The 13,042-nt window shown below is 36.8% G+C and overlaps 1 protein-coding gene across 2 annotated transcripts in view; it reads left to right on the top strand.

Moving 5' to 3' along the window:
* The window catches only part of NALCN (sodium leak channel, non-selective), a 214,728-nt gene that overhangs the window by 61,046 nt on the left and 140,640 nt on the right, over positions 1-13,042 (top strand). The window contains exons 7-9 of one of the 2 annotated variants that reach the window (XM_041478292.1): positions 7,578-7,720; positions 7,839-7,943; positions 10,612-10,698. In XM_041478292.1, coding sequence (XP_041334226.1) covers positions 7,578-7,720; positions 7,839-7,943; positions 10,612-10,698 — 335 coding nt within the window. The remainder of the gene's footprint in view (positions 1-7,577; positions 7,721-7,838; positions 7,944-10,611; positions 10,699-13,042) is intronic. The other variant, XM_041478293.1, reaches the window with a different exon arrangement.

The raw sequence follows: 13,042 nt of genomic DNA, 5'->3' as shown, positions 1-13,042 counted from the left end.
AAAATGCATTTGACATTGTATATTTGCTGTTGTTATTCAGATGTGTGGAGGCTAATGAGATTTCGAACATGTATTGGTTTTTATAATGTCCACTTAACCAGCTTTACTGTTTGTTATTTTTTCTTAGAGAAATGCATTGATCTAAGTGCTGTTACTGTCTTGTGTTCATTGAATGCTCAGCAGGTCTTGTTAGTTGGGATTTTCTACTGTTGCCCTTTGGTGAAACTTTTATACAAGAATAAAATCTTGTTCATATGTGCACTATAGGTGAAGCAAATCAAATTGGGATTCTTTGGGGGGGGGGCCGGATTTTTAAAAGCATCTTGTTTGAGATGACAGCAGTTTTACCATTGATTGTGGTAAAATCTCACGCACCTGCTTTTGAAAATGTTATCCATTCAAGAGAAAGGCACTGACCTCTTCATTTTAAGAGAGCAAGTACATCCTCAGAGAAACACCTGCAATTCACAGGTGATGCCCAGAGGAACCAAATGAAACTGAAATAGAGCTTTAGGACCAAGCAGCTTTGCTGTTTCATGATTGTACTTAAAATGAATTTGATTATTCTGTTACTATTGGAAAAACTAATGCAACAACTGAATAGTTTTGATTAACAGTGTATAAAATTCAGTGCTGAATTTTCATGCTTTATGTCAAAGAAGATTTGCATACTTTGTTTTCTCTCTAACAAAGTAATCCATCACTGCCTTGTTTTTAATAGTCATTCCCAGCATTTGGCTGAATGGCAATCCAAATACATAATATCTGTACTAAGAATTCTGCCTTAAACTTTTATCTTTATTATGAAAACCCTTAAAGTGTTCATTAAATTTGAAATGTAACAATTTGGGGGAATTTCTAAATTTTGGTTTCTGGGCTGCCACTTCTACTCTATAAATGTGTCTACATATGTAATGCATTTTAAAAGAAGTAACAGTCCTATAAAAAGATGGTTCATTTTCAAATGAATAAGTTATTAAATTATAGAGATTCCTCCACTGAACTTTTTTTATATTATACAGTTTTGTCATAACATTTACTGTAACAGGCATTGACTCCACTATGACTGTACTTGAAATCAGAGGCGTTTCATTGGAAAGGCTGAGGTGGTGGCTGGCCCATCTTCACAGCGTTCAACACTCTTAAAGCCAAGGCCTAGGGATTTCTGTATTCTTGGTTTTTAGATATGAAGAGTATTTTTACAGTTTGGTAAGAAAAAGCACAGCTATGGCAGTGTCCTACTTCTAGTTTTCAGCCTGAAGCTCTGCCCATTCTGTTGAAGATGAGACCCCAGAGACCTGAGAAAAGCTGTGTCCTTAAGAATACTCTAGAGTGAGGAAAAGGTGGGAGGTTTGACTGTGCTGCAGAGTTTCCAGCTAGCTATGTGTGCTACAGCTCAGCATTTACTTGATTCTCATCAGCTGCCACTAAATTTGTAAAGTTGCCTCCCCACAGTCACAAAAGTGATTATAAGACAGACAGTCCTACAGCTGCCTAATTGCCAAAAGGAAAAAGCAGACAGTATTTCTGCACATAAAGTCAGCTTATGAGCTCTGTTGACATTTTGGATCCCTATTTGTTAAGTTGTTTATGAATGTATAGCTATTTTAATAAAAAAATTATTAAAGAAAAGCAGATGAAAATGCTATTCTGACTAAATGTCCATAAACAAAGCACACATAAAGTCATTCTGAAGAATGTTCACCTTTCTTTACACCTTGGTCTTGTTCAAAAATGTAAAGCAGCTTTCTCTTTTCAAAGCATAAAATATTACATCTACTATCTATTAAGTACTACTATTAAGTGCTATCACATGTAAGACATTATTGGTACAACGAAGCATGGACTTCTTTAGAACATGCTCCTCTTTAACCTATTTTACCCTGTGCAGTCAATACACAAGGCCAGCATTGCTACATTTCATTACTACAAATTCATATTGGTACGCTGACTTCTGAATATTGCACACATTTCTAAAATACTTGCAAACAGTGCAGACAAGTCCATTTTTTTTTTCCAGAATTCGACTGGTTTAGTTGAGGTGTTAGGGCATGGGTTGGACTCAATGATCTTGAAGGTCTCTTCCATGCTAGTGATTCTGTAAATTTTGTGATTTTCTGTCTTTTTATTACTAAGTCCATGGATCAGATTGCATTGATCCTAGAACTTATATTTGCAATGTTCTTTATCTCCATATTGGTGCTTTTATCTGTAAAGTCTCTGTTTATAGTCTTTTCTCATACATAAAAGCTTCATCTTCTCATAAGCAAATAGATTTTCAAAATGAAGAATCAGTGACACATCACTACTGTATATTTTGAGTCACTGTGCTTAGCAAGGATTAAAAGACTGTTCAGACTGACAGTGTGGGTTTTTTGTACTGTTGTAAATCAGTTTTTCAGCAGCTTAGTAACAGGAAAATGGCGCTGGGGCTTGAGGTTTCAGCAGAGGAGTAGAGCATTGACATGTTTGGGGTTTTTTCTTTTCCTCCTAATTTCTGCTGGCTGTCAGACTGGCTGGTGAGAGTTGGTTTGGGAAAGTAAAATAGGTTGCTCACTCAGGGCCAAGAATCCCCATGAAGCCATTCAGGATTAGTTGATTTTTTAGTTGATTTCAGTCCTGCCTGCCAGCTGCTTCCCAGAGGTGTTAACAACTTTGTCCTTGCATTTCTGGACAATTTTTAGTCCTTTCTAGTTTTCACTGAAGCAATAGTGTATGTAAAACACTTGGAAAATCCTGACCACATGCATTGTTTTACAAATACCTTAATACTGAAGGATAAATTAAAAGCTGACTAGTCAATTGAAATACTCATGCCCTGAAGAAACATGCAGCTTTGTGATTTTATGAGTAAGCAGGGACAGAAACAGGCATGATGACATTTCCATAGCTCAGGCAGAGGTCATTGCTTTATGGGCAGTCACTCACAGAGCCGTGTTAAGGAAGGCTGCCTTTCAGCGTGCAGCGCAATAGAGTGAAATTAGACAGCAGCACCTGCCAGAAGGCGGCTTAGCTTTGCCGGCAAATAGGAGAATCAATCCTTTAGCCGGCGCAGCGAGAGGTTGACACAGTCTGTGCTCTCCGGGCTGGACGCTCCGCCGCCACCGCCGGCTGATGTTCCAGATGTGCCCGAGGTGCACGACCCCCATCTAGCGGCTGCTGGGAACTAAGGGAAAGGAGCGGCGCTGCCTGCCATCTGCTGCCTTTGCTGCGTGGCCGTGGCTAGTGGTTTAAGCTTTTAATAACAACGCATGGATTTTTACTTGCTTGAATAATTCCTGATTAAAAAGAAAAACAAGAAATTTTAAAATACAGCTTTGGGTGGTTTTTTTTGTTTTGTTTTTTTGTTCGGTTTTTTCGTTGGTCCCCCCCCCGCAAAGTGGCCCTCCTGTAGATTTTCTTTTTCGGCAGATTCACAGCAGTCACAAGAAAACTGAGAAAATCCTAACATGGTAAGCCAAGGTAGTTAATAAACATAACTTACACATGTAGAAATTGCTGGTGTTAATGCATAGCTAAACTTAGTTTTCAGTTTTTTGCATCTCACTTGGAATAGCTACACATAGCACAGATATTAATTAATGAAAGGCAGCTCCTCAGCACCATACATTCTCCTACTCCTATAATCCCATAATATGGGATTTTGAATCAAGAAGCAAGAATGCATCATCGAGTTAGGAGGAAAGGGTTCCGTTTCCCAAATCAGTGAATTTTCATGTGATTTTTTAGCTCTGCTCTTTAATTCTGCTATTATAAAATTACAGTGTTATTCAGTGCATTCCTTTTCTCATGATGTCCATTTGCAGAATGAGCTGGTTATAGAAGGAGTTGATGTCACAGAGCATGGTGGTATCAGAGTCTCAGAAACTAGCAAAAAATCCTGTGTATTTACAAAATGTGCATAAATATAAAATACAGTATATTAAAGACCATCCCAGCATAGTAATACTATTTTTCTGTTAACTCTGAGTCCCTTTGTTTTTAAAAAATACACACTTTCTATATTCCTTACTAATTTAAAGAACAGGGTTTTGGCAGAATAGGTGATTTTAGTCCCCTAAAAAAAGTCATCACTTTTTTCCCTGGCTCCTCTAATTCTTTTTGTTTCTCTGGTAATCTACTCATCTGTATAGAGCCAGGTTACCTTGCTTCCTGATTAGGCATGGATACCATTAGAATTTTCTTTTATTACAATTATTTAGGTGTCAAAGCAATTATTTTCTCCATGCCTCTTCAGACTAATGTTGCCATCTTCTAGATCTGAAAGCACGTGTATTGAAGAAGAAATAAGCCCCCTGCACTCTGGTGCTGAATCCCCACATACTAAACATACAATATCAGTAAGGATAAGTTTGTCTCTGATTGCTGTCTTGTCTTCTATACAGTATGGAGCTAGTGAAAATACCACATAAAGTAAGCAAGATTCAATCTCTTTCCCAGTATTTCACTAAATATTTCATTTTCTGAACATTTTTTATTTTCTTTTTGATATTAACTACGTACAGCTGTAAAACATTTCCAAAGGTAGAAGTGTTTCTTGCTTAGATAAAAGTAGTCATTTGAGATTGATACGGGTTATGATGTTGATTTATTGACTTTTAATTTCTACTGAGAGGTGTTTTCTTTTTTTTTTTTTTTTTTTTTTTTGGTTTACCTAGCATTGTGTTTAAAGGAATTGTTTTATTATAACATCAAAATTGAATTTATTAGCCAAGTTCAAACAAAACAGAAAAACTTCAAAGCATGTTACTTTATCTTGCCTATTTTGTTGGCAGAAAGTTCCTCCCAAATTAACATTGAATGCTTTCGTGGTTTAACCATTCACTGAAATAATCAGGAAAATTATCATAAATATTTGCTAGATATTTTTATATCTCAAATTCAGCAAGCTGCCCATGCCAACATGCTTAAGCTGATGAGCAGTGCCATAACAACCATGTGTTTAACTCTCTTCATAATTCAAAGCTTTTTCTTGGCTGAAAAGTCTCACTGATGCCTGCAGTTACATTGCATAAATGATGATCCTAATGTTCAGGACTTTGACAAGAGGTGACTGCATTCTGTTGTATATTGAATAGCCAGGCCCTGCAGGTTTTCAAGTCCTCATTCCCTGTGGCAGCCATATTCCTGCTGCTGGGGGATCTATGTTCTCAAATGCCCTAAGCATGGGACTCTTAGCACTGCGCTGTCATTACTTAAGCCCTTTGAACTAGTAGGAAAAGACATTTTGTCACTGATAGAATACAGACATCTGTGGAAAAGAATAAATTTGCCATTTGATCTCAGGGGCATATGTTGGGTTTCATTTGTGGCAGCATTCCCATGTCTAGTTTTTTGGGATGTATCCTACCATCACTTAAAATTTTGATATTTTCTCACCCTCCATATGGCTTTGAACATGGTGAGAAAAACAGAGTATGTTGCTGTGAGAGGAGAGTCTTTTAATAACTTACTCATTGGCTTTAGGAAGTTGTAGTCCAAAACTAAAGAAATAATCAGAAAAAAACAGAAGAGCAAAAACATGCAGTAAGGTAGTTGCTAACTAAGAATAACTCTTCTTTTTCAAGGCAAAAGATTTTATGGTGTTGCGTCCCTTATTCTGTTTGAAAAGGGATTTCCAAGACACAGTGAACAGCATGGTTCCTGGCATCATTAATGAAAGTTTTATTACATTCTAGTCACATTTGTTAAGCAAGAATGTATATTCTTAAGAGGGATTGCTTTCCAACAGCCTTAAGAATACCTCTACACGGTAGAGACGTTTTTATTTTTGTGTCACAGGCAAACTCATTTTAATTGGGTTAATTGTGCATTTTTGTCCATTCACAGTATTGCTTTACTGTGGCAGATGGCCCAGTGATGTGTTAGAAATACTTTGCATTACATCCCCTCTATTTTACTAATCTTCACTGTGACTTTCCCATTGGTAATGACTAATGACAGTTTCCTAGCCAGCAACTTTTAATAGTTTCTTTTTTTTTTCCTTAATCTCTGCCTGTCCTCAACAGCACTGTTTTGTTCAATAATTTAATCAGTTCAGCAACAGTATATTATTAGACAATTGAACCATTACTTTTTGAATTTTTGAAATGTAAAATACCCATGAAGTAATCACTGATTAATATTTCACGATTGACAGAGACCGCTTTTTCTTCTAAAGAAATAGAAAGGGTTTTGCTTTCTATGCTTGAATTATTTTCCTTTCCTTTTATTTTCATTTCTTTCTCTTGGTCCTGAGAATCATATGCAGTAAAAAGCAAGGAATCTAATAACTAAAAAACCTAACGGTTTTTCCTACCCACCATGCCCATCTTAACCAGTTGACACCTACCTGTAAAAAGTAGGTGTTATACAGAAAACACCTACTTTCCCTCTCTCCTCTCTAAATTCTGAAGATTTATCTGCAGAAGGGACTCCCTGAGGCAAAACTGGCTCCAGGTTCATCACATCCCTGTTAGGAGACAAAAGGATATAGATGTTACAAATTCAACAGGAAAACAGTAGCACTATAGGCTGCTGTGATTTTTTGGGAAACTCCTGGACTCTGGAATTTCTGCCCAGAACCTCTTCTTTCACTGTGAAGACGATCAGATAGTCGGCTTTCTATCTTTATGTTGCTAGCAGCTGCTGTTTTGCTGAGGGCAGTGCTCCTCATGCTCTCTCTCTTTTATCGAAGACATTCCATGAAACGAAGCAGTAGTGGAGCAGAGCTGGCGGGTGGCTGTAGGACAATTCTGTGATTTCACAGCAGTTTGTGAGATTTCACAGTTTAATTTCACAGTTTAATTGTGTTTCTTCTTGGAACAAAAAATTGCTTTAAACAAGAATGAGTTACAAGCTATAACTGGTCTTTATTTTGAAGCTTTCATTGCAGAGATAAGGAGGAAGACCAAGCTGGCTAAAGCATATTATCACTCAGACATTAGGTTGAGTTTGGACTTTATGTTTAAAATTAGTAGCTTTATAACTGCTATTCAAAAGTGGTTTCTGCACAAAAAGGTCTCTCATAATTTTCCTTTCATCTTCTCTCCACCCCCTCAAGAGTGATATAGCAAGTTCAACTTAAAAATGCTTTTTAAAGGCAACATATGTACATTAATGCAGCTACTACTTGAATTTCAGAGCAGTTCAGTAGCTTGCTGTAGATGCTTACTGTGCTTGCTAGTGTCAGGCACCTTCTTGATCTATTGCTACTTGCTTAGTGTTACTGATATTAAAAGTGATTTCTTTAACCTACTGAATGTTGATCCTTGTTCAATTTGCCTTTTCTCAGGGATGCTGTTGAATGCAAATGATGGGACAAATTCTGTCTTGGAATACATTTGCATATTGCCAGTGAACTCTTCTAAGGGATTATACATTTCTGTCCAGGGAGGGAAGGGAGTCAGTCTCCTCTGATACAAAACCAATTCAATTGCAAAAGGAGGAAATATGGAAATGCACCTCAAAATCTTTGAAGGAGAAGAGCTGACACCCTTTAGAAAAAATCAAAATAGGATTGATAAAAGTTTGTTTGCTGATACTGAAAACTTTTAGGGAGGTTTAATGCCAAACATTTTCATTTTTTCCTCTGACAGGCACAAGCATATTTACTGTTTACGAAGCTGCTTCTCAGGAAGGCTGGGTGTTCCTTATGTACCGAGCAATTGACAGCTTTCCCCGATGGCGTTCATATTTCTATTTCATCACCTTAATTTTCTTTCTGGCCTGGCTTGTTAAGGTACTGAAAAATATGTCTTTTTAAATTGGTCTGAAACATAGATCTTATTAGAATTAATTTCTTCTCTTTTCAGATTGCTGAGCTTTGTGTCAGCCATTCTTTCTTTTTCTTTTTCCAGAATGTTTTTATTGCAGTCATCATTGAAACATTTGCTGAAATTAGAGTGCAGTTCCAGCAGATGTGGGGGTCCAGGAGCAGTACTACTTCCACTGCCACCACCCAGGTGAAGCACTTGACATGCTAAGGTTCTTTGGGGATTTGATTTGGTTTAGTTTATGAATTAATAATAAGCAAAAAATTCTTGTCATATATGACATATTTGACTTTGCATGTTGCTACCTATAGCCTAAACCTGATATATGAATTTTCATAAAAAAATAAATTCTTGGTTGCATTATCTAACTAGTCTTTCTTAGAAAGGAATAATAGAGAAGACCGTAATACAATTCTTTATATGGCTAGGTATGCTATTGCGGTGTTTGTATTCTTTTTAATAAAGTATGATAATGCTTTTTTATCATGTCATTGAACCATTACATCATTTGAAGTCAGGATTGCTACTGGATATCACTTTCTGTGCTAAGAAATAAGAGCTGAAATACCAAAGTAGCTGGAAGAAGAGGGGTCAGAGGGTGGCTGAAGTGTTTGGGGAAGCTGGTCCTGGAACTGAGAAGGGTGTGTTGAGACCAAGGAAGAAAAGATTGTAGGGCAAAGAAAGAGCCACACTCACAGCTGGTGCAGTCACAGAAAGTGAGACCCTGAATAAAAATAAGAAACTGTGATAGAAAGGGTGGGCTGAGTAGTGAGGAAGAACTCAGTATGAAAAAGAAGAGCTACTGAGTTGATATTCTCTGACTCATTATTTTAACAATCAGATTGTGTTCCAAATGGGCAAAAGACCAGGCTCTTCCAGGGTAGTCCAATTTGCCATCTCTGAGAAGAACCAGTACCACCTGCCTGCAAAAAGCTCTTAGAAAGACAGATATGCGAAACATACCCATGAGGGAATTTGTTCTAACCATGTACCTGGAGATTATTTATTTTCCTAAGCCAAAGGATTTAAGTTTTCAAAATTAATTATTGAATATTTTATATTCTTTTTTACATTCCTGTAATCCGTATGTAAATCTAGTCCTTTTCTGCTGGCTGCTACATTTTTTGCCTCAAATAGACTTTGTGGCAATAATTTCTACTCTGTATATATGTCTTTTTCAAAGCAGACTTTGTGATATCATTTTAAAGTATAAAAAAAAAGGACTTTTCTACATGACATATGCTTAGCCTGAGGAACTTAATGTTCGTAGGACAAATTCTGAGCCATATAGGCTTATCCAGCCTGAAGTGGAGGATGGAACAGAGTTCAATGTAGAGAAACACAAGAAGAAGCCAACATTAAAAATAGAAAATATCTAAAATAATGTCATGATGCCGAAGAACATGTTGAATATAATCTGCATCATGCAAATTGAAAATAGCTTGCTGGCTGCAGACAAGCAAATGGTTTGAATAGCTGCTTCATTCCTCAAGTCAGTGACATAATTAATGGGATATCTAGAGAGTCCAGGTTACCAAACTGCAAAAATTATTTATCTTTTTCTGTATTAAGAAGGACAGAAAATATCTTGCAGGATTTCTTGTTCAAAGCACCAGTCGAAAGTTAAAACCCATGCTTGTTTTGTGCAGGAAGTAGCCTTGAGAGCTATGCCTTAATTTTCCCGCTTGATACATTACTGAGCTGTTCCCCAAACTTGTTTCTATAGAAAAGAAAATGAGTGTCCAGGAGTCGAAGTCTAGGAAAGAGTCTCTATAAAAGGATAAAAGGAGGTTCTTCTAAAGCACTTTAGCAATATACTTCAAAGCAGGTAAAAAGAGGAGTAACTGTGCTGATCTTAGTTGGCAGCTCTTCCCAGTGCAGAGATGCTAAATAAAGACTTGGAAGAATTACAACCATATTTGGGTGACACTGTCCCCAGTCTAATGAGAACTTCTCTCAGGATGACTTTTAAGCTTCAACCACCCTCCTGTGGCTGTGTTCTTGAGGTGACTCGTTTGAGTGCTGGGTGTCGAGGAAAAGGTGGGAGTGAGGTGGGAACTTTGCCACACTTCATTACATAGTACATTCAGGTGGCAACTCAAAATGCTAGAACCATTCATTTTCTTTCAAGAACATTTTCAAGGACAGTGTTAATCACTTTCAGGTGTGCTGTCTCACTGTTCCTTATGTCCAGCAGTCTGCATCCTTATTTCTGAGGAAGAAAACACAACAAAAGAGAATGCCTATGTCTACTCTTCCAGAGGCTATTGATAAAATGTGAACACCACTGTGGTCAAGAGAGCCTTTTCCATTGTCATCATTAGAGCTTGGAAATATTCAGCTATTTATAGGAATTTTAATCTCTGTGAAATTATATATAAGGACTGTTCAGCTACTTTTGATATGCATCAGTGCAAGAAAAATAAAGTGGTCCTTGCAGTAAAATAATTTTGCCAGTAGAAAAGATGAGGTTGTCTGCTATTACCAAATGCACCTTGAAGCTTATTTATGTGGTCACAATGTATTTGTTTTTTCTTAGGATAAGCTTACCTTAGTAAGGAAATTATTCTGAACAGGTACCGCTATCTAATGATGCTGGCCAGAGAATAACTGAATTGTTTTCTATAATAGGGGTAATAGAGACACATTGTGTTTGATGTTATCTGAGTAAAATTCAGACAACTGTTGGAAAAAGCATGTTACTTTTTTTTTTTTTTTGTAGCAGAAAGAATCATTCCTCTGTTATTTTAAACTAGCTATCATGAAAATGCATGCTGGTCCTTAAAGGGAATGTATTAGATCTCACTTGTATTTATTGCCACACAAAACATTTCTGACAACCGTCTTCCCTTTCAAGATGTTTCATGAAGATGCTGCTGGAGGTTGGCAGCTTGTGGCTGTTGATGTGAATAAACCCCAAGGCAGAGCTCCTGCATGTCTACAGGTATGACATTGCTTTTTAATAAATCTCTGTGTGTAACCAGCATCACTCAAATGTTGCTATAAGGAAATTATGCTGAGAAATAGCTACCATAGTTTCAGTCATATATTTCTTTAATCTGTTGCTTTCTGCAGTGTAGATTTTTTTCTTGAAAATCACTGATCAACAAATAAATATGTACCACACCCAAAGGGAGAAGATTGGAAAAATCCTTCCTGATAAAGTTCTGTTTTGTGTGCTTATGAGAGAAAGATTTAAGATTTTGAAATATAAAATAAAATAGTTAATCGTGTTCTATCTCTCAGAATTTGTATACAAATATATTCCATTCCTAGGATATTTGCATCATAAATGCTTGTTTATTAAATGCAAAATACAATAACATATGCCAAGAAGCATGACAAATCATAATAAACACAGAAGTACCTAATTTCTCTTGTTCCCTTGTGAAAACAGGCTCACAAAAAAAGGGAGAAGAAGTATGTAGGGAGCAAGCCATACAGTGTTTGAAACTTCCAGATTTGATATTCCTACTTGGATAGAAGCTAATTTGTAAAACCCTATCCTCATTGTTTAAATAAATCCAGACTAACATAAGTAATGTTTTTATAAATCCATTTTTAGAACAGAGCATTGTACAGCAGCTCATATTTTTATTTGCAAGTTAAATCATGTCATTTCTGGATAAAACAAACTTCAGAATAGAAAGCCAAATCTACTATAGCATTTTCTGGCAATTTTGGTTATGTTTGGTTTACTGTGTAAGCTAAAATACATGTTCTTGTTGGCAGCATGTACATTGCTGAACCCTAAGCTGGCAAGCGCCTTCCATCCCCTCTGCAAGCTGTTCATTCTCAAATATCTCTTCTTTGCCAAACCACTGCCATATATTTGACTATAGCATATGTCTTCATATTCATATTTGAGATAATTCATATTCTCAAATTTAATTCTTGATTTTGACAGCAACAGGAACATCATTTTTGGTGTTCTCAAGTAACAGTGTCAGGTATGTGGAAAAAATGTAGCTGAACTCACAGTGAAATCTTCAGATGAAAATTAAGATACCGTCTGAGTTACCTGGTCTGCCTTTGTGGCATTGCATTTTTGCCCCTTTTAGGAATCATGTGAATGCAGTAAATTATGTTCCAGTGGACATAAACCTCATGCATTCAACTTCTTATACTTGCCACTCAACCAGCAGTTTTCCTCTTGTTCTTCATCCTTTCGTGGAGGAGGGGAAGCTCTGAAACAGTGCTTTAGCACCCTTTATAAGACATTAAACTGCATGAACTCCATTAGGTGTCCATTAGTCCAATAGTCCATTGGAGTCCAATATATGAAGTCCATGTCCTAATTTCCATTAGGAAGTGTATCCTTCATGGCATTACTGTCTCTATCGACAAATAAGCTGTATTGAGTTGATGTTGTCATCATGGAGGCAGTAAACAGGATTGGTGTTCTATGTTTAATGTGTCTTATGCACACTCTAACTTTTAGATATCTGAAATAAGAGTTGAGCTGTAAGACTTGCTTTGTATAATTTGGAACTTCCATGCATTAGATACCTCTGTATTCGTTAATACAAGTATTCTGTGTGATGTAATACTTTTTGTGGTTTTTTAACTGCTGGTCTACATATTAGGGTGATCTAATGATTTTGTAATGTTCTGAGAAATGGATTTTTTGTTCTGTATCAGGTCATAATGTGAGAATTGCAGAAAGAAGATAGTCTTACCCTTCCTCATTGCTATACTTCCCTCTCACTATGTGCCTGAGCTGGCACCGTATTTATGCACTTGTTCAGGGAATGGAGTTAAAGTTGGCAGGAGGAGAGGAGTGAATTTGTTATTGATCAGACTCCCTGCAGCTGCATAAATGTTTTTTCTGACACAAGAAAGGGTCCAGAACATTAGTAGGAGCAGTCTAGGAATGTGAGAACTGCTTCCTTCAGCAGCAGTGAGCTATAAAGCATGACTACAATAAATTTCAATCCAGTTTTTTTTTAAAGACATATGGAAATTGCTATAAAAATCAGTTATAGATATATATATATATATATTTTTTTTTTTGTTTCTTGTTTTGTATTGGGCCAATATCAGAGAGGTGGCTGGTCTCCTAGCCTGTGCAGCCAACTCCTAGGAACCCCTAAAATACTCAGCACTGGTGGCTTCCAAACACCCAGGTTCCTCTGTGCAGCTCTCAGATTTATTCTTAGGTACACTTTATTTATGTATATTTTTATATGTCTGCATGTCCCATACATGTATACACACACATTTAAAGGTTCATTCTAACTATTTGTAGGACAATGATGGATTGCAGAGGTGTGGAATACCGAGGTTGT

The sequence above is a fragment of the Pyrgilauda ruficollis genome, unplaced genomic scaffold (genome assembly GCF_017590135.1).
Source record: "Pyrgilauda ruficollis isolate IOZ18807 unplaced genomic scaffold, ASM1759013v1 scaffold44, whole genome shotgun sequence".
In the NCBI taxonomy this organism is placed as follows: domain Eukaryota; kingdom Metazoa; phylum Chordata; class Aves; order Passeriformes; family Passeridae; genus Pyrgilauda; species Pyrgilauda ruficollis.
Note: the sequence above shows the minus strand (reverse complement) of the source record. Positions and strands in the feature narration are given on the sequence as shown.